Here is a 21,882-nt window from a genome sequence, read left to right on the forward strand (position 1 = left end):
TAATAAAGGACTGATTGCTTAATCCACCAAAAACAATACAGACAGGAGCCCTTATTCAAAACATCTTACAGTGATATACAACAAATACAATGCATATACAGCATTAAGTCCAACTAATTCGTGACCACACGCATGTCAAGACGCTTTTTCACATTGATAAAGTCACCAGTGTCTATCTAAATCGACTGGTATAGATATTTGCTGTCGGTTGATCTGTATGGGGTTGCAGTTCTATCGGATACATTCATTTTACAAACGCTGTGATTTATTCCTTTTACCGGACTCAGTCAAAACTGGCGAGGGTTTATCGCTGTCGCTTTTTCAGTCCACAGTTCAGACTAATTCAAAGTACACGTTTTAAAAATAATTCACATTTGCCACACTATTGGATATAAGTGTTTGATTATTAAACCAACGGTTCACTACGTGATATTTTCCATTCCTCTGGTTGGATAAACCAGGCTACCGTCATCGTGCAAGTGGGTTTTAGTTTTTACATAAAGCCAAACGTGGGCTAAAATATAATTTGTTTGAAATAGCATATACGGGAATATCAGGAAAGTCATCCTAATCACTGCCTAAACTTTGTATCTGATCGTACTTTGTCCCTCTTCTCTCCCCCTAGTATGGTGTCAAAAAATAACAAAAAGGAGGGGTCGGAAGTGTCAGTCATGAAAACCGAAAGACATATTAAAAAAAGAAAACTGAAGGGTGGTAGAGCTAGTGTGGGAGAAGACGCAAAATCTGTAAAAATGGCCAGTTCGACTGATGATAAGCAAAGGACGGTGATTTTGTCTGCAATCACTGCGCTCCTCGCCCTCTGCGTGGCTCCTCTCACCGCTCAACTCGATGGTGAGTAATTTATTCCGTAGCTAAGATTAACAGGACATGTAAAACTCACATCAAGACCTCCAGAAAGTGCATTTACCGAACTTTAGAAAATTGGAGGGGAGACACATAACAGCAGAGCTCATTCAGCTGAAATAGGCTGATTTAACAGTTATTCGAAGAATGTGGGATGCACAACCGCATGTTTACCTACATTAAGTTGAAAGAAAATCTGTTTTTTTCATAGTTGCAGTGAGCTTTTGTCTACCGTAGTGGACCTAGAAAATAAGAAATGAGTCTGAAAAGACGCGTATTTCAGAAATAAAAGTTTGAACACTGAGTTGTTCAGATTTAAAGCGTCTCCATTGCAGATTAGAACTGACCTTAAAACAAAACAAAAATGGTAAAATGAAAAAAGTAAACTGATATAAACTGTATCCCTTGTATCACATGGAATATTGATTATATGATTTGAGATGCATTTACTTCAGCAACCTCGTTTTTCTCATTATATTTTAAGCAGACGGAAGGGTTGAAAAGAATAATTCCCCTTGGGAATTACCGTATATTTGCACATTTTTAGGCATAAGTATTAATTGTTTTTACGTCTCGGGTGACGTTCAGAAAGTTTGTACAGTCAGGTTCTGTATCTTACGTTAGTTATTTGACAGATCTTAAAAAGTACCACTACCGCTTGCCAAGATGAACAATTTTTAAATTAACTACACAGAGCATTGTTAAAATTAAACACACAGGCCTGTTGTTGTCAAATATAGTTGTATCATATTTATATTTTATTTTTTCTTATTGGAAATGGAGGGTTTCAGTACATTATGTTTACATTATGTATTGTAGTACATTATGTATGTAGAAGCTGATTTAATTCATGCATTTATCTAAACTTTTTTATAATTTATGTAATACAGTTTAAACCGTAGGTAGACAGGTCTAGTCACCAAAATACACTTGAGTCCTATAGGTTTTTATTCCAGATTTTTCTATTTTCTAACTGCTTCCATTTCAGAGTCGGGGGGTGCCAGATTCTATTTCGCAGTTACAGACATCCCAACTTTGGAAAAATTGATTTCCGGGAGAGGGATCATCCCTCCTGTGAAAACTTGCGGTCTGGGGTGGGGGGACGTGTATATATGCCATACACTATCAATACTATAACTCACTAGTCCATTTGGGTTGTACAGAGATGCGGCTTCTTTAGCAAATTTGAGAAAAAAATTGGGAGTGGGCTGGGGGGAGGCGATTTCCGGGAAATTATGGATCATTTGGGGGAGTCAGGGAGGAGACGCTGATTTCCAGGAGACTCCCGGAACGTCCGGGATACTTGGGATGTCTGCAAGTAATGGGCACAAGTTGGGGTACACCATGGATGGGACACTAGGCCATCTCAGGGCACAGACACACACAGACTTGCACACAGTCACATAAGAGTGAGTGTTTGTAGAATCCAGTTAACCTACCAGTTTGTCTTTGGGCTGTGGACAGAGACCAGAGCACCTGGAGGAAACCCATGTGAAATGAGCGACAATATACAAACTCCACACAGCACCCAAGCTCCAGAATTGAACCCAGGGCCAAAAATATTGTAAAACCTAAAGTGCAATAGTGAGACCTGGAAACTATGTAAACGTGTTTTGAACAATGAGAACAGACGACACATATTTACGCAAAGGTTATGGCTGGATGTGATCCTTGGCAACCAAGCAAGCTCAATGGCTTGAATGGTCTTATCTTGTTTGTTACCTTTCTTACATACTTATCATGGGTTTTTTTAAAATGTTACTCAATTGCTACTTCTAGAAGTGTCCGTTAGAACTTACAGGACTCCGAACCTCTAGGAATGGAATTGACTGACTCAGGTTTATGACATGTAATGAATGTGTTATTTAAAGTCTGTCGTTTAACAAAACAAGCCTTTATCATTTTCTGCTGCAATCCTGTCACCAATGAGGGTTCAGCTATGAGGGATTTTTGCTGAATTACTGGTATAAAATTGTGTGTTTCAGCAATGGGAAGACCTTATTTTTCAAATACAATATTACATTTTAATTTCTTAAAATATATCTAAAGATTGTTCCTCTTTATGTCTCCAAATCGAAGGAGCAGATAGTTAAAAGATTTATCCTTTTTTTTTTGTAAATTAGAACTCGTCCACATCCGCTGTCAGGTCAGATTCTGGACTACTATAGCTTCTCCACTGCCACATTTTCTCACACAAGGCTTCTTAAGACATTGAACTAATCAGGGACATTGCCTTGCTTGCAGAGCTACATTAAGGCATGTGACGACTGTGCGTGTAACTAGGCTGGAACCCCAGAAGCAGTTTGTTACAGAAGTGCCGTTGTGATGCAGAGACAAAGGGGGGAGAAGGCAGGCCAACAGCGACACAAAACCTAACAATGCGAAACCTGTGATCAGAACTAGCATTGGTAGAGCTTGAAGATTTTGACAAGATTGAGAATTCTTTCAGTGTTGTCTGGAAATCGAATTAAGCTCTGGTACACTGTTTGTGTACACAAGCTTGAATAATTTAAGTTTAATTATCCGTTCTGTATGAATGTTCATAAACATAATTTTATTTTAAACCAGTATATTTATGTTATGCAGGGAGTATGTATGTGGGAAAGACAGAATTCTCTCTCTCTCTCTTCAGGGAACCATATGCTTTAACATGGGTAAAAAAGCACATTTTATTAAAGGAGAGTTATAACTGTACACTACTGGCTGCTTGATTGTCCTTTTGTATGATGTTTCATTCAAGAGGAGATTTTTTTATGAACCATATAAGATCTCTTTCTCTGAAAAGTGAGAACATAAAAGCTTGAAACCTTTGGCGAAAGGCAGTTTGATAAGAAAGATTATACATGGTTGGTTTTTGTTTGCATCTTCCTTCCAGTTTCTCACCCCCACCGGAGAGTCACTCCATTGAAGATGGATGAGGCGTCCCTGATGGTTCACAATGAGCTGCTGAATGAGACTCTGACACTGTCATTTCTCTCTGACCACTGCTACCAGGTGAGAGGAGTTAGATAGTAATCTCTGTAGATACGGCAATGTCACATTAACAGATGGCCACGACACTGCGCATACTCCTCTACATTTATTTCCTCATAAATGGCAGGTTTACATGGACATATTGCTGCTTGTTTTTTATCAATATATCACTCATATTGATAGTTGATGCATTGCTCATATATTGTTTTAGTAAATGCATTGCTGTGCAGTTGTTGTAGGAAGAGAAACGGCACAAAGCAATGCACATTATTAGATTAATTATTAATATATAGACAGGGATTATTTTGAAACATCTGTATCCGACATATAACTCTTTGGGGGAAAGTTTACCGAAGCAACATGAGTACTGTATATCCCGGGAAAAATTCCAGAATATTCTCTGCTTACCTATGCCAGGACATTATTGTTGATTGCAGTTGCCATACGAGGTTCTTGTCTTCTTGCACAATCTTTATATAATGTGCTTTTGGAAAACAAATCACTTAAATTATCCTTGCATAAAATGGTTTGCTGACCTGCTCCAGACTGTGTGTAAGAAAATTCCAGGTTAGGTACTTTAATTGCATTAACAGTTTCAGAATTAAGAAGTATTTTCCTTCTCATTAAATTAACCTACAACTCTATAATTTGGACTTTTAAAACCTTGATCATCAGTTCTGCTTTGGCACGGCTTTGTCTATGGATTGTCCAGTATGATGACAATTTGTATAACTTGTGATTGATTATTTCAAGACGTGTGGCAGATACAGATATGTGTAACAGAAGACGAACCTCAAATCGTCTTGCCAACATTTCTTTAGTGAGAAATCCTTTTTTTTATTGCTGAAGTACATATGAAAGTGAGCTATGCATAATTGGCTTAAAATTAAAATTACAAACAGAAATAACCATAAAAATCTATTGACTTTTAGCTACTTAGTTTAATATGCAGTGACTTAAGAATACAGTAAGACTTTGTGGATCGTGGCTTTACAGTTCGATGATCTGCTTAGTTACAGCCAACGTGTTGAGTCCCTATTCTAGTTTGCCAGCAAAAACCACAGTTGGTTTGGCCATTTGCCTTGGAGGCAGCAAAGACTGAAGGCTTGCTGTGACTGCCCAGTTGTTCAGAGAAAGGCAGGGGCTTATTTGATGATTTTAAAAAGGGCTTTAGCCTTGGCAGTGGGTAGGAGTGACTCTCACTGACTTGGGAATCTGCATCAGCTGACTGTGAAGCTGTTAATCAGGTTCCAGGAGCAGCGAAATGCCTTCAAGCGATGACAAGGTTGTCATGTTCTACATGCAACTATCAACCTGCATGTTCATGTCCTACAGCAAAAGAATGGTCAGTCAGTGTTGCTTTGTTAGAAGGCCTCAGAAGAGTGCATGGTGAAGCCTTTGCAGATTTTCCACATCTTAAGCCCCCACTTAGAAAGTTAAAAGTCATTAGAAGCATGTTTTATACTAACTTACAGTTTCTAAAAACTTTGCATTTGGATTTTAGATTTTTTTTTTGCATGTAACAACATTCACTTAAGATAAAGCAATATTCATACATACTAAATAAAGTGAATTTATAACAGCAGGAATTCTCATCCTTGTTTCATTTTCCTTTTTTCTGTCCCTTTGTGGCACAGTGCCTATTCCAGATCTTGGGGACAGTACCAGCGAGTCAAGGGCCTGGTCTGCCCAGCTCAGCAATGTTCGTTGTGAGCACACAGCATCCCCTGTTTCTGCAGGTCAACAGTACCATCTCAAACACAGAGCTGTGCAGGTAGGGGCTCAGGAGAGACTTTGTACCTACATGTAAATATCCAGTTTCGATGTCAGAGATATCATGGTTGGAATCAAAACACTTTGTGGGGTCACAGCTGGGCGTACAGTATGTGAAGTTGCTGATGTCAGGATAAGGCGTTTTCTCAGTATACCGTTAGCACTGGGAAGCTTTGGTCTGAAAGCAAAAGCATATCCTCTTGTAAGATTTCCTTTCCACAAAAAACAACAGGTCGAAGTCTTTTGTTGTCCAAATAGATAATACAGTGGAAAATGGACGTTTTACATCCAACTTTTTAAAGTGACTTCTTAATGTGCAAGATGTGACCTATATTTTCTGACACAAACATTCTCTCATTTTACAAAAAGTTAAAAGTATGAATTTTATTGAGGTGTCTCCTGGGCTTCGGTACAGCAGAACTGTCTAAGGATAATGCAGTAATAGAAAATGGACAGGTTTTATCCTGCAGTGAAAAGCTTTGAAAACTTCCCCATCTAGATAGCACAGTTTTGGTAAATTGTGACCAAATACTTAACTGAGGTTGTAACATGATTCATCAGTGCTATCACTTTCCTACTGGACATATATTTTTAGAAGCTATGTATACATTAATTGTTCATCACGTGACCAGGTTCACAGAATGGCAGCCGAAAGCCAGAAGTCCTGTTTTTTTTTAAATTCTGGGTCTGTCCTAGATGGCAGAGACCCAAGGAGTTAGTTGTTTCCCACCTCTTCCACGCCTAAGAAAAAAGTGGTTTTCATTCTCTTGACCTGGATGGAATGGTCGTTCTGCTTTAGAAGGCATTGCACTTAGATGACAGCTGTTGAACAGTTAGTCTGTAAACTAGTGTTTGTTACAACCCAACAATGGACACAAAAAAACTATATTGAATGCTCATGTAGCAAGGATCACATGTAGGGACAAAGTGTGGATATCAGTCTTACCAGAGGGACTGGAGAGGGATGACCTGTGTGATTTCTCAATAAAGCAAGATGCATAATTTGATCTGATTTGAAATAAATTAAAATAATAAGTGTAGATGTTTTGCAAGGTGACTTACAACCTCTGCAATAAGTAAATTCAATTCCGTGATCAGTTTATAGGAGATGACGTGAAAGAATTAACAATCTTTTGCACTTAAAAATAGAAAATGGGTTACAATAACATGGTTTGAACTCCACTTTGCTCATTGTGTGCGAGAATAATATTTTTATATTTTCTGGAGTGAAACAGTATTTCTTTTATTGTTGTTGTTGTTGTTTTCAGTGTTCACTTTAGCTTTGGAGAGCATGGAAATTACTCCTTGTGGATAAAAAATCTCAATGACACATCCAGGCACATCACCTGTGCCATTGTTACAGATAAGGAGCCTGTGAACAGCAACTTGCGTGAGTTTTGATTCTGTAGAAATTCTTTAAAAGCGTCTCTTTTAAATTTCCTTTTGATAATGTCATATATTATGTTTACTGTCTGACTTATTGCCATCAAGGTTTAAAAATGCGAAATGGACTGAAAAATATATCAGTCTCTATTGAACATCATATGACTTAACATTTGGTTTTGTACTGTCATTCACTTTTGTGTGAGCAGTCGCACATTATTTATCTTCTTTTCCTTCAGCCATTCTGGTTGCCTTCCTGGTGTATACTGGATTAGCTATTCTTGTAGCCTTTGGAAGCTTCCTCATGGGGTAAGGGAATTTACTTTGTGAATTTTCTTGAGATGGTAACAAGTCCACTTTTATAAATGCACACAAATAATGTGCACGAAGTGTCAAACTCATTGAACCTGACATAACTGGAATTTTACACATTTTTAAATTTCACTTTACTTTAGTATAAATTATTTTTTGGCGGTAGGTACAGCATGACATGATGTTACAACCCCTCACCTCTGCCAAGCACATACTGTATGGTTGTAGGTCTACAAATATTTTAATGATTCCCGTGCATCGTTACTGTATGATCTTGTGATGTGTTAACACTTAATTGTTCTTTAAATATTTTCTGTTAATAAAATTAAACTTGAATTCAATTAAAATGAAGTTTTCTGTTGGAACAATGTTTTAAATTTAATTTTTTGTAATATTTTATATACAGGTAATGCCCAGTATGTTATCTTGATCTTTCCCATGCCAGGGTTATAGATGTCAGCTTACTTCCTTTATTATTTTAAGTTGTGGAGGTTAAAATGAACAACTAAATAGCTTTAAAAAAATGATTTACTAGTTCTTGTCATCATTCTGGATGTTTGCCATGTGATACTAGTGAGAGGCCTCATTTTAACCGGAGAAGGGTAAGACAGCAGTGTAAGAGGTAAAGAGAGAATTTTTTTTATTTGTGTTGCTGATTTCCGTTTTATCCTCAGTTTTGATTTTGTGAGAAACCTTGTGTCCAGGATGGGAAGTACCATGGAGACTGAGAGACTGATCAATTCTGTAAGTAAACGTCTTCATCCTTTCATAAAAAGAAATTTAAAAGTTGGGTTTACAGCTTTTTATAGCAGCGTTTTATAATAATAACAATAACAACAACAACGATAATACTTACACATCAGCACATTGAAATTCTGAAATGGATATAATAAGAATTCCTTACACTTATATAGCACTTCTGTGGTTACTCCACTCGAAGAGCTTTACAGGTAATAAAGCCTCCCCTCCACCACTACCAATGTGTAGCCCCCCACCTGGATGATGCAACCTAACGTAAGCCTAAGAGTGCCTGTACGCTCACCACACACCAGCTCTCACTGGGGAGTTATATGTTCTTGTACAATCCCGGATAGCTTAGCCTTCACTCACATTTTTTGGTGGAATTTGTTTATGTATATTATTTGTGTGTTGTAGTTTTTAAATTCAAGGAATTTGGGATAGGAATTGGAGAGGTGCCTCTGCATATGATTTTCCTTTTTCATTCATTCCCTTTTAAAACTTGAAAGTGTAAAGTACATAATTCTTGTTATTTTTTTCGATGCTGTATCATTTGAATAGATACATGTTAGAATACTCCAAATCTCTTTTAGTTTCACATTTTTTTAATTGAATGAAAAGGCACAAGGGCAGCATGGTGGCACAGTGGTTAGCGTTTTTGCCTTGTCGCACTGGGGCCCTGGGTTCAGTTTCTAGAGTACTATCTGCTTGGAGTTGCATGATCTCCCCACATTCATGTGGGTTTCCTCAGGGTGCTTGGTCCAAACACATATTGATAGATTAATTGTCCTCTGTAAAAATTTGCCCTTGTATGGGTGCGTGTGCCTTTGGGTCTGTGTATGTATTGTAAAGTACTGGTGTCCCATCCAGAGGGTATCCTGCCTTGCAGCTGTTGCTTACTGGATTAGGCTCCAGCATCTCCCTCGACCCTAAACTGGATAAAGTGGTTTAGAAAATTGATGCATTGAATTGAATTGAAAGACGCACCTGTCTTCATTATTGAGGTGGCTTTTCCATGTTCATGTAGATCCGCGGAGATGCTCCACAGTACTCAATCTGATCTCTGTTCCAGGAGCTGGGGTCCCCTAGCAGAACAGTGGAATACTCTGCCGAGGCATCTGGCCCAGTAACCTCCAGTTCCAGACTGCGATCTCTGGACACTTTTCGAGGGTATGACATTCATATTTCTCGCCCCAGAGCTGTGGGTTCTCCACAACAACACAATTATGAAGCAGTGGGTCCATTCTCTTTGCTGTCTGATACCCCAGAAGACCCAGCCCAAACTGGGCAAGCCTAGCAGTGTCAGTCCTGTAGGTTGGAGTGTGGCAAAGTAAAAAGTTCACTGAGTGTTTACCTAATTCCTTAGATGTTTCTTTCTTTCTTGTTGTCAATATGGCGTTTTGCACATTTTTGAAAAACAATATGTAGTCTCCTGTGACGCCAAGGTGCAGTGCTTTTATATAATGATACAGTTGTTCTGCTCTTCAGGTGCAATGGCAAAGTCATTGCTAATTTTGCTGCTAGTACTGCAGCTTACTCCAAAATGCAGTTGTACCGCAGGTAGGTGTTTTATAACGTGGGTTACAGCCGCTGAACTATTGGTCCTGTAGGTTGTCCCTTGTGATCATGATCTTCGTGAACTACGGAGGAGGAAGATACTGGTTCTTCAGGCACGAAAGCTGGAATGGTAAGTATGCCATCTGCTGACACCTCATCCAGTATGGTTTGGATGTTAATGTTTCATGGGAGTGCCTTTTAAAATGGAAATCCTCTGTTGGTGTAATTTAATTATTTACAGAAGAATACATTTATTCTACACCAAAAACAATATGGTTTAATCGCGGGCTGTTGGAATTTAGGTTATGCCATGGTATCTGGTATATCTCTGTGTTCTCCCATTCAGTATTGACAGTTTTTATTGTGTGCGCCACCTTTCAACATAGATTTTCTCCAAACTGAAGTATACTCTGCCTTAGAGCCGGGCGATAATTCGATAACGATAATGATCGCGATATAATTTTCCTCTATGTAATTTTAACAAAAGTTCGATAAATGTTCGATATATATGTTTATGCTTTGCGCATTATATGCGCATGCGCACTAAATGCTGCGCGAGTGCGCGTGTGTGTTGCAGACCGGGCAGCTAACAGATTTGTTTAATGTTTTTGCTGTTTGGCAAGTGTTTGTTGTGTTCTTAAAATAAAGAGTTGTTTAATTTACTAATTAACTGTCTGGTTTCTTCAACTTTCACTCAGGAGAAAAAATCTGCCTTTAAACTTGAAAGAAATAATGATTTGACATTTATCGTGATAATTATCGATATCGATGGATATGAAAATTTTTATTGTGAAAATGTTTTTGGCCATATCACCCAGCCCTACTCTGCCTTCAAAGCTGCCACATCACAAAATGATTCCATAGTGCTTTTTGGTTTGAAGGCACTTTCTCTGATTTACCCATTTTGTTTAAAAGTGTTATGTTGAAATGCTTTGTCTTAACCACACTTTCTTGCTTCTCTAGGACTAACAGTAGCAGACTTGGTCTTTCCCTGGTAAGATGAGAATATCTTGGTCTCTGATAATTATCTGCCTTGTCAATGCAAATTAAGTGAAACTCTTAGTGATAAATTCTAGTTGGGTAATTGGGTGAGATGAATAATAAGTAAAGGCTATATATTAATCAAGGAAATATGTTGTTTAAAAAAAGAACACTATGGTAAACTCCATATGGAGGTAAATATTATTTTCAGTTTGGTACAAGAGATTGATTTTTTGGTATTTCATGGTGAAATAAGTGCAAATTATGAAACGTGTTTCCTTAGTAGGGTATGCTGGTGCATATTCTCAGAGTGATACTGTGATTCACGGTCTCTTTTCCCAGGTTCGTGTTCATCATGGGCACATCAATCACCCTGTCCCTGAGCTCTGCCCTGCGTCGCGGCTCTGCTCAGTTCCAGCTCTTCCAGAAGGTGCTGTGGAGGACGGTGCAGCTCTTCCTTATTGGACTCCTTATCATTAACCCTAATTATTGCCAGGGCCCTTGTGAGTACACCATACTGTCCTCCTCACAAGCTCTTTTTAGACTCCACCCTGACTTATAAAATCCTTAAAGAATAATGAGGTCTAGAGGTGCAGGAAAAAAAGAGATGTAAAGCACTTTTTATTCATAAGAGTACATAAAAACAAGAAAAAAACTTAGGAAATGCATAATAAATCAGTGACTCCTCTCCTTAACCCAACATACTGTATATAGAGCCTAACTATAACAGTTGTTTCCACTCACACCTTTTCTGAGGTAAAAATTCCTCACTTTGATCAGATATCTTTTCAATGCTCTTGCAGAAATACCTAGAGATTTTTTTTGGTCTCCTGAGGGAACAGTGTAGATTCACAGCAAAAAAAAACATTAGAAATGCAGCAACTGCTATTGGTTTTCCTTTGTGAGCACGAAATAATCATACTCTGCTCTCCAAAAGCATGGAAATTACATGACTGAAAAGTACAACTTGTGAGTGTTTTATGTAAAAAAGTCAATTCTGTTCTACCCTCTGGGGTCGATTAAACAAATCTATAGTTTTGAACCTCTTTATTTTGAAAGAATTGTCAATTATACTGGGACGGGAGTTTTTTAACTTTTCTATTTGCTTTAACAAATCACTATAGGTGCAGGAGGATAAGCTCTAAACACATTAAAGAACTATAGAAACAGTTCTGTGCTCCAGGGGGTTCATATTTGTGAAGGTCCAGCACTCTTTCTCTGGTCTACTCTGTAGGCAGAGCCCCAAGTTTACAGGGGAAACGCTCAGTTTCGCCACCAGTTTGGTTTCACCCCTCAGCCTCATTGCCTCCAGTGTGCAGTTTATCATTGATGAATCTTACCTGATATTTCCTTAAATGCCAGAAGAACTTCCTACACTACTGTATTTCCAAGTTGAGAACTTTCCCTTTCAATGTGTTCTTTTCTGTGGTAACAGAATCTACTTTGTTTTGTAAGTGTTGCACTATACTGTACCTTTAAGTTCAGGTATTTGTTTTGTCATGTAATCCAGGAGTGCGTGGGTGAAGTCCAGCTCTGTCTGAGATCTTGTAACTCTGTCCGTAGCCGATGCAAGATTTCCATATGATTTCCTAATGTTTAGAGTTGGAGTGAGCATATTGACTTTTCTGGGATTTCATTGCTAAGAGCATACCACTGTTTTTTTTTAGTGAACCGTTTAGGCAATTTATGTACACCTCTCACTCTCCGTGCATGCTATATTTAGCTCTAAGCCTATTGCTGTGCTCCTCCTTCCAGTTTCCATAGACTCTCTCCGAATACCAGGAGTCCTGCAGCGACTGGCCTTCACCTACTTGATAGTGGCTGTTCTGGAAATAATGTTTGCCAAGCCCAAAGTAGAGAGCATCCCTACGGCAAGTGACTAGTCTTTTTCATCAATATAATTATGCAGTGTTGTATGGAACATTGCACATGTGACTTTTACACTCTTAAACATTGCTAAGGATGTCTGAAAATTACAGAAGTTATTTACTTTTCAGTTTATACATTTATAACGTATAGAAAGCACATATTCAGCTGTGCACTAAATCAAAAGAGCTTGTAGCCAGAGGATCAGAGCTGCTGGTGGGAAAATGATAAGCTTTTTTTTTTTCAGAAGATTTTGTGCTTGTAATATTTCTATATTATTATCCATTTCGCTGTCACATAGTTTGAACCTATACAAAATATGAATGTATATTTCTCTGCATTTTGTACAGCTGGATTTGAGTCTCACTGTTTATCGAAATTACTTTTAGCTGGCTAATGCTCCTTTTCTCACAGTCTCCATTCCACTTCTGGGTGATTCTTCATGCCACTGCATTTTGGGATTGAACTTTGTAACAGTGAGCCGCGGTGCAAGCTTCATTTTGTCAGTAATCTACAGCAGATTCATTTGAATGTGTTTTCTCTCGTTCTCAGGATGTCTGGTGGTTCCCTGTCCAAGAGCTGGTGCTTTATTGGCCAGCCTGGCTATGCGTCATTGTCCTGGAGGCGGTCTGGCTCTGTCTCACTTTCCTGCTCCCAGTCCCAAACTGCCCACTGTGAGTACCACTGACACAGATACCCCTATACAATGACAGGTTAACCTAAACGGATAGTGAGAGTTCTCGCCATCTCTGATGTCTTGCCACAATAAATAATAATAAAAATGATAAAGAGGAACTGCAGTCCCAATTTCTTACTTCGAATTAAGCACAAAATCGTGAACTTTGTGTACCGTAAAGTCTCCCATGTTGTCGCAAACTCGCATGTGAGTTCCCACAAGTTGCAATGTGATGTGGCCCTTTCTGCTCACTAGTCACTGTAATGACTAATGTAACGCGATGTTCAAGCAAATAAGTGTTCCAACAGATATGTTCCAACGTGATCTGCATGCAGTGTCAACAAGTAGTATTTGATGGATGTATTCACAATTGTTTACAATGTAATAAGGCTGCATTACGTCCCCAGACGTTTTGTTGACTTGTTCTAAATCCCACAATATGGCGCTGTGCGTACCTGGAAATTAAGCTATTTTGTGCCGTGAATTGGGGGTTTACAAGGTAGTGTGTACATTTTACTTTGATTGTAGTTTGTAATGCATTTTTCAATGCTGATTCTTTCTGACCCAGATATATAAAACGTGTTGCAGTTCCCCTATAAAGAAATAAAGAAAAATTAGTTTATATACTGTATGTTTGTGTGATCTACTGTATATATCCAGCTGTTCCTAGAGCAATTCTAAAAACAACTAAAAGGAGTATCTCTGCAGCATTCGTCTTTAAATAAAGGAGGAACGTGGGAAATCCAATTCTTTTCAAGTGGCCAATTTGTGTTACTGTCTCCCTCATTTCAGAGTCTTCTGCCAGAGAGAGAAATTCTTAATTTGCCCGTGTTACTGCTGCTGTGCTTATGTTTCCCTCCATTGTGCGTCAGATCACATCTTTAGCCATTTCTCCATTATTTGTGTATCTACATATTACAAGTTATGTGCAATCCAAGTGATGGTGATGAGCTATTATTTTTAGATATAGCTTTAGAACATAGATATTTTAGATATTGTACTAATGATTAATTGTGCAACACAAGGCTTAACATATATAAAAAATTCTGCTAGCATGTGGCATCATTTGTAAGCTGATGAAACATTTTGTCTGTAGAATATGACTTTGAAGCACCTGTGTGTTCTTCCTCCACCTTGAGTAAAAAATAGTTTTTCTCCTCTTGCATTTTATTTATAGTGGCTACCTGGGACCAGGAGGAATAGGAGACTTTGGTCAGTATCCAAATTGCACAGGAGGGGCAGCAGGATACATCGATCACTTGCTCTTAGGCAAAAATCACATTTATCAGAACCCGTCTTCTCATGTAAGTAAATGAAGAGGGCTGTCTGTGACCTGAAATTTTCTTTCTGCCTAGGAAGATTGAGAGACGTATACATTTGTCAACTGAGCACATAACCCTGAACGCAGCCTTGATTTCCTAGAAATGGGTCTACTCAGTCTTTAATTAGTATGCTTGTTTAGACTTTGTGGTACCAAGCGTAAGTACTGTAACTTATGCTTTTATTACACCGTATAACATGTTCCAATAATTAAGACTAAGTGTGATCATCTCTGATAGATAAACTTAAGTCTTCTGAATCAGAAGTGTTTCAAAGTGAGGTCCTCACTGGCATCATTGACTTAATTGTTGTTGTTTGCTTTGCCCTTATAAAAATACAGTAGTGATAACATTTTTCTGTATATTTAGCTCTAACAGTATTTATATGTAAACACATTTGTGCACTCCTGTATGCTTGTCCAGGTCCTCTACCAGTCCAGAGTGCCATATGATCCAGAGGGGATACTGGGGACCATTAGTTCAGTTGTGATGGCCTTTTTAGGACTGCAGGTCAGTATTTTGTGACTCCTGTAAAGAGTTTGTATTATTTTTTCGTGTTTGCTGTCTCATCTTCTTTTGTTTCTCTATCCGAGTTGTATTTGTCTAGCACCAAAGCTTAAGTTTTGTTATCATGCAAGGGAGTTTTTCAGTGAGTGTAATATATTTATGGTATTTTCAAATTGAATTTGTACACAGTCAAAGCCCATCATCAGTCAGGTTCCTTGGTGGTATTGGCTATTTGCTTTGGGCCATTGTCATGCTACGTATTGAAAAGCCAGACACTCCCTTAACTTTTGTCTTCCTGTCTTGAAGTTTTTTGTAAATATTTAAGTAAAAGTAAAATTCTAGTTGGGTATTTAAGTAAATATTTAAGTTAAAAAAAACTGGACAATGGAAAAAACAGGATTACATTTTCAACACTATTGAAACATAAGGAGAGGATCTGAGATACCCTACATGGCGCACTGATTTATTCGGGTTCAGCTCATATCAGACATTTAATAAGCCGATTTTTCAAATAGGAAGACTCAGAAAGAAGTCTTTCAGTTTCAACACTAAAACGTCTGTAACATACAGAACCCTGCGTGCTTGGCAAGATACTAGGAGGTTCTGTGGAGTCCCCAACTCAGGTGTTTATTCTGTCCTTTCTAATCTTTAAACCAGATCTTCCTTCTCCTGTTCCAAATATTGATGGACCAAGAGGAGTTAACAATTGTCTATTTATTGAAAACTAAAATTTCAAACTAAATCCCTGTCTGAACATACAGTGGAACTAACTTTGGTCTGATTGATTTTTTCCCCCTCTCCTACAATGTGGCAATTCGCTATTTCTATTAATGGTTTGCTGTAAAAAGTCTCTGAATCTTTTTGTATCCTAGTCCAGTCATGCGTCCTCCTTATCTGAGCCTTGAAAGGTATTTGACAGAATAATTAGACACTGAACTTTGTTATAGAACTGAGGTTTTGATCACCATTTACCTCACACAAGATAACATGACTGTTATGTTCATATACATACAACCTACCTAATTGTAGTATGTCTCCATAGAGTATTCATATTTATGTTTATACGTTGAATAAAGAAATACAATATCTCTGATCTTATGTAGGCTTAATAAAAATAAAGAGCTCTCTTCATATTTTAGTCACACAGCATAAAATGCATTCCAGCTTCTTACGAAAGATTCTGAGCCTGATCGATAAATTCTCTGCTTATAACAAAAACTCTTTGTTCTCACCGAGAAAGAATTGTGCTATGTTCAGGAATTCTACAACGTTCCACTCACTGCCTAATTAACTGAAGTCCTTTTCTCTTTTTTTAAGTATTTCTTAATGTGAATGAAGTTCTGGATTGGAGGTAACATGACAGAAGACCTTGTTGGAGATATTACTCAAACATTTTATTTCTACAGGCTGGAAAGATCCTTCTGCATTACAAGGACCTCCACATGACAGTCATGGCCAGATTTCTTATGTGGAGCTTTGTGCTGGTGAGTAGTAGCGCCATATTGAAAATGCAAAATATTTTTTGACATCACTTCCTGCTGAACGGTAAGGTAGAGAGGTTTGCTTCTCTGCCAAACAAGCCTGAACTGTTGCTCGAGATTTATTATGGCATTGCATTCCTCCTCAGAGTTGTTCAGTGGTAGCACAAACACGTATGCAGTGTTGTGAAATAGCTGTGGAAACAAGTTGTCATTACAAAAGAATCAATTTTATGTAAAAATTGTTACCTAATACAGTGTAATATTGATATTCTACATTGTCACTGGCAGTACATACTCAGTAGAATTTTAAATATATGTTGAACACTTAGGTGGGACTTTCACATGCATGTAGGAATCAAAGGTTTCGTTAATGAAGATCTATTTTTGACAGACTGTAGCCCACCTTCACATTTTACCTAGCACAGTACTGGTGTGTAAGATCAGTGTTTGTGAAACTGGTACTGTTAACAAAGTAATCCAGGAAGTAAACACCAGCTTCTCTGGAAGAAATATACAGTTCCTCAGTGGATATTTTCCACATGACTGGTAATTAGAGATATTGCAAATCAGTCTGATGCAAGTACAAGTAAGTTTTAACTGTTCATAAAGAAACAAGGAGCATCTCAGGCACATCCACGAGAACAGGAGCCAAAATCATTTTGAGGTCTCTGAGAATTCTGTTTTACTGCTTAATAACCCTTCTTTTAATCCTTTTCTTTTACTGCTTTTGATTAATTTTTATGTGAAGACAATCTCATGCTTACCACTAGGGCTGTGAAGTTGCAAATTTAGTCTCTTTATTTTGTTTTTAAAAACCTTCCTAAATTTAGCCATAAAGGCACTCAAATTTAATTAGGAGTACAAATTATAATTCACTTTTTTTACATTACAGGGGATCGTTTCAGCCATCTTGACCAAGTGTTCAAAAGACCACGGGTACATTCCTGTGAACAAGAATTTATGGTACTGTCTGGGCTTACAATACCGAACTTTCCTTAAAATTTCCTTAAAATAAGAATATATGCATGATTGTAATCCTACAGCTTTTAGTATGATAACTCACCTTTTAGGTGGGCCTTTATCATATGGTTTCTGTGAATATACGTGTATAATGTCATATAATATTAAACATATCATCTTTAACTTCTTTATTCCCTAAGACAGTATCCTAATTTATATGTGGGAAGTTGAACTCTTCTATTCATACCACATTACCTTTGATATATACCTTCCTGACATCAATACACAGTAAACTGTTTGCACCTGCATATGGATTAGATTAACAGCAAATGTATGATGTAGATAACCTGTTAGAATTTTTTTTGGAGGTTGCTTCAGTTTACTATCTTGCATGCTATTTTGTTTTCTTAGTGTTGTGCTATGCTTTCTTTACTCCACCAGTTGTGATTTGTTGTGAGCTTCTTGTCTCTCATTGCCTTAGTTTGAATACTGCTTAAACATATGACTTCCCAGGATATCTGTGCCTCACTGACCCAAATGCAATCTGTCCTGCTTTTACAGGCACCACTTTTTCCTGAAGGACACCCAATGACAAAGCCATATCATATAAAGAAACAACCTTACACAGACTTCCTGAATCAGTTTTGGATAACTGTCAAGTACAGTTTTTTGCAAACCCTAACCTAATTTGCATCAGATTGCCCTTTGTTTTTTCCTGGGATGGATATAGATTGATATGGACCTTAACTCAATTTTTTTTATTTCCAGAGATCTCAGCACATGACAGTCACACTTACTCAGCCCTTCTGACTGTCTTTTTATTTGTCCATTATAGTGTGAACACTTACCCTTTGTTTGCCCTCTCCATTATACACTGTCTTCTCTTTATTGGCTGTGTTGCAGGTCTTTTTCATATGTCACAACACTCAGTTGCTTTGCCTTTGTTGTTCTGCTCATTATCTACTACGTAGTAGATGTGAGAAGGTGGTGGTCTGGAGCTCCCTTCTTTTACCCTGGTAAGTAGTGAGCCATGGAAGTATACCTTCAATAATATTACTTTATTTAAATAAATACTGCAGTATTTGTGATTGTCCCAAGCATCTACATTCTAGATGTTTACGTAAAAAGTGAATTGTACAGAACAGAATAAATTAAAGGCCTTCTCCACCAAGAATGTTTAGATATTATTCTTTACACATTTCCTAATTCAGCATTTTACCCTTTTCACACAGTGGAGCAAACCTTTTGATTAAATGGAAATAGTAGTGTATAGTGTTGTCAGCCGAATTTCTTCACAAAACTGTTGTATCTAAGAAAGAAATGTAAGATTTTTTCTTTTCTTGGAAAGCACAATTCGACAATTAAAAGAATTGGTAATTACATTAATAACACCATTTCCACCCATCATGCATCTTGTTTGTTTGAATTATCTGTCTGGGTCAGGACAAAACACAGCAAAGTTCCCCAGACCTTTCGGCTCAGCTCGCTTATTTAGTTGCTCAAATCTATTTGATCCAAAGATCTCACGCAGCCATAAATTAGAAGGTGATGGGGTATCGGCTTCCACAACATGGCTAAGTAACTTGTTCGACACTCTGATGGCCCTTTGAGTAAAAAGGCAGCTCTGTTTACGGTTCTAAGTGCACTTCTTTTAAGTGACCTGAATCTGCCAGTAACAAGTGTGCTTAGCAAGTGGTTCTACTGCTAGTAATGTCATAACAGTATGGTCTGGGCTAGCAGCAGGAAATGCATATTTGTTGACATGTATAAGCAAGTGTATTCACATAATAGGCCTGAATTTAAAATAACCTTCTTGTGTTAAGCATACCCAGCATAAAATGAATTGGTGGTTTGGTGTTGAGTCTATGTTTTACACCAAAGGTGTCAAGGAGAAAGTAAGCCTTTTGTGTAATACCTTTAAAGTGCTGTCAACTTAAATTAACCTTATTTTGTTCCCAAAAGCATTTTAAATATGTTCAGAGTTATGTCCTCATTTCTGTCTCTAACATGTTTCTGTCTTTGTTGCTGAACATGTTAATACGCTTGCTTAGTTCTCGTGAAAGGCTGTTATTATAACACTGTGTTCATTTCTGATGACATGAAGTTGCCGTTTTTATCTTGGTGATGCATATTACCACTGTGGATAATCTATTTTTTTCCACACGTCAGATTTTGTCTGACTGGGGTGGAGTGCAGAAAGGACCACTGTGTTGCATTTGGTAAATGTGCTTCTGAACAGTACTTGGATTTAGGTTGTTGTTACTTTTTTTTAAAAGGCATGAACTCCATCCTGATTTACGCTGGACATGAAGTATTTGCAGATTACTTCCCCTTCAGATGGAAAATGACAGACACCCAGTCTCACGCTGAGCACCTGACTCAGAATCTTGTGGCTACCTCTGTCTGGGTTCTCATCTCCTACCTGCTCTACAGGAAGAAAATCTTCTGGAAGATTTAATCATAGATACTGAAAAGACTTTTGGGCTTTGTCAGCCCAGCCATTCTGGGAACATTGACTGGGAAGCAGTGATCTGGCTTGATATAAAAACTCACTGTCTTTATCTTAATTTGATAGAAAAAGACACCATATCATGTGGAACATAGCCTGAAATGTGAGGCCATTGTTTAAAATGTACAGCTGAAATTTTGTATTTTTGTAGATCTTTCAAACTGAAATTTTTACATCACAAGGAAGTGTTCTGTAGCACATGGCACATAGTTATATTTGCCTTTTTTGTGCATTTGTGTATAATATTCCGTTCTGAAAGTTTTGCTGCCCAAAGGAGAACAGTGGCTGAACAACCCAGATCTCGGCCTTGTTGTGCTCTTGAGCATCACTGGGATTGGGAGGACTTTGGAGAAGGAGATTGGGAGCCAAGAATCGTGTCCCCATGTATGTGTGTTCTAGAAATGAAACATGTAAGATCTGGTGTACTTTTTATTTGAAAGTTCTACCCATATCCCAAAGCTGGGAAATCCTAGAACGGAGTAAGGACTAAGATGAAACCATAGAACCTAACAGTTTACAGGACTTCAGCTTCAATTTTATAAATTAACTGCTGCTGAAACTATTTCTAAAAATCGAAGGTTTTATTTTTTATACTGTGCCAGGTTTTCTATTTATTAAACTGCACTAATAGTACACGCAGTTCTAGTGTAAAGGTGTAAAGCATACAATGAGCTATGATAGAAAATAAAATATCCTCTTGCTTATACTAATCTTTTAAAAAACTGTTACTAAGTTAATGGTCATCTTTATTTCAATGTTTCATGTAAGAGCGATAGTTTTAAAATGTGTTACTTGCTGAAGTTTACCATACAAGATTTTAATGCAATACAGCTTTCATTTGGCATTGAATATGTGAAAGTCAATTGTATGAGGACAAACATGGTTAATGTGTAAACTCAATAATACACTGTGGATTGGAAAAGTAATTTGAATATGTGCAATTTCAAGACACTTGAACTCTAAAGACAGCTGAAATTAAATTCTGTGCATATCCTCTAATGACAACATTAATTAACAAATAATAATAATAATTCAAAATGAGATAATGTACGATAACATTTTAAACTGAAAACGCATATTGTTCTTAGTCCATTCATTATATTTTCTCGCATTCATTAATTTGGAAATGTATTTTTGCTTATTTCTTAAAACTATGGCACAGAAAGCACCAAAAAAAATTCTGTCTCTGAAAAGAGAAGATGTGAACTGATATTAAAGAGGAGATAAAAGATCAATTTCTTATATAAAAACATGAACAATAAAATACGCTTGTCAATGGAAAAACTTTGTAAAGGAGTATTGTTTCTTTATTTGGCACTCAATGTTTAGCAGGGCACATATATATAAGTATTGGGCAAGTGTCTATTTTGCTATAAAACAGGAATTTTCTACAATTAAGTTCTTTAATGTAAAATGCTGATGATGAGAGCCGGGCCTGTCACCCTTTAACTTTTTTCCATGGTCTTCTCTGCAGATGAGATGCCTTTCTTTTAACAAAAGGTTGTTGGAAAACGATGTAAAAAGATTTTCACTCATTTTCAAAATGATGATTATTTGCGAAAACAGCAAGCATGTTTCACATTTGCTGCTGCAAACTAGCAATGACAGATAAGCATATAAAACACTTGAAACCCCTGGTAAACTAGGAGATACAGTATACTGTATATTGCCCCTTCAGAATTCTAATGAAAACCTGTTTCACCTGGGGATCACTATAATGAGGACTTCTGGTCATATTATCCTTGCATTTCTTTTTACAGTCCATATCCTGTAAATCAGATTAAATCAATCTGTTGATGTTTTGAGGTTTTGAAATGTTTCTAAATGGGGAAGTCTCTTATTAAACTGGTACTGAATAATGAATAAGTGTCTTATTTAACTGGTGAGCTGGTATGATTACTGTATGAACCAACCCTCTAGGAGATGGGTATATCAGCTGAAATCTGCTTCCAGCCCGACTACCTGAAAGGCTGCCCAAATTGA

The 21,882-nt window shown here is 37.5% G+C and overlaps 1 protein-coding gene and 1 long non-coding RNA gene across 2 annotated transcripts; one reads left to right on the top strand and one right to left on the bottom strand.

Moving 5' to 3' along the window:
• The first annotated feature begins 607 nt into the window (after window positions 1–607).
• hgsnat (heparan-alpha-glucosaminide N-acetyltransferase) lies at window positions 608–21,183 on the top strand. Its single transcript, XM_088615228.1, has 18 exons — window positions 608–852; window positions 3,740–3,858; window positions 5,475–5,611; window positions 6,879–7,000; window positions 7,233–7,302; window positions 7,980–8,049; window positions 9,116–9,213; window positions 9,654–9,730; window positions 10,564–10,594; window positions 10,924–11,084; window positions 12,337–12,452; window positions 13,000–13,121; window positions 14,301–14,427; window positions 14,866–14,952; window positions 16,356–16,433; window positions 17,323–17,393; window positions 18,294–18,406; window positions 19,667–21,183. Exons 1-18 carry the CDS (start codon window positions 627–629, stop codon window positions 19,846–19,848), a joined length of 2,007 nt encoding a protein of 668 aa, XP_088471354.1. The 5' UTR covers window positions 608–626; the 3' UTR covers window positions 19,849–21,183.
• Window positions 16,441–16,941, bottom strand: LOC148677648 (uncharacterized). The gene is made up of 3 exons (XR_015928958.1): window positions 16,840–16,941; window positions 16,600–16,765; window positions 16,441–16,541 (listed from the first exon to the last, which is right to left on the bottom strand). It is a non-coding gene; the product is annotated as an uncharacterized LOC148677648 (long non-coding RNA).
• Window positions 21,184–21,882: the final 699 nt, after the last annotated feature.

Source organism: Lepisosteus platostomus, chromosome 1 (assembly GCF_059453375.1).
Source record: "Lepisosteus platostomus isolate fLepPlt1 chromosome 1, fLepPlt1.hap1, whole genome shotgun sequence".
In the NCBI taxonomy this organism is placed as follows: domain Eukaryota; kingdom Metazoa; phylum Chordata; class Actinopteri; order Semionotiformes; family Lepisosteidae; genus Lepisosteus; species Lepisosteus platostomus.

Excerpts from the sequence above, each read along its gene's own strand:
- hgsnat (XM_088615228.1), top strand. The coding sequence starts at position 627 with ATGGTGTCAAAAAATAACAAAAAGGAGGGGTCGGAAGTGTCAGTCATG. Across the intron at positions 5,612-6,878 it reads TCAAACACAGAGCTGTGCAG|TGTTCACTTTAGCTTTGGAG; the intron begins GTAGGGGCTCAG and ends TGTTGTTTTCAG. Across the intron at positions 18,407-19,666 it reads AGCTCCCTTCTTTTACCCTG|GCATGAACTCCATCCTGATT; the intron begins GTAAGTAGTGAG and ends TTTTTTTAAAAG.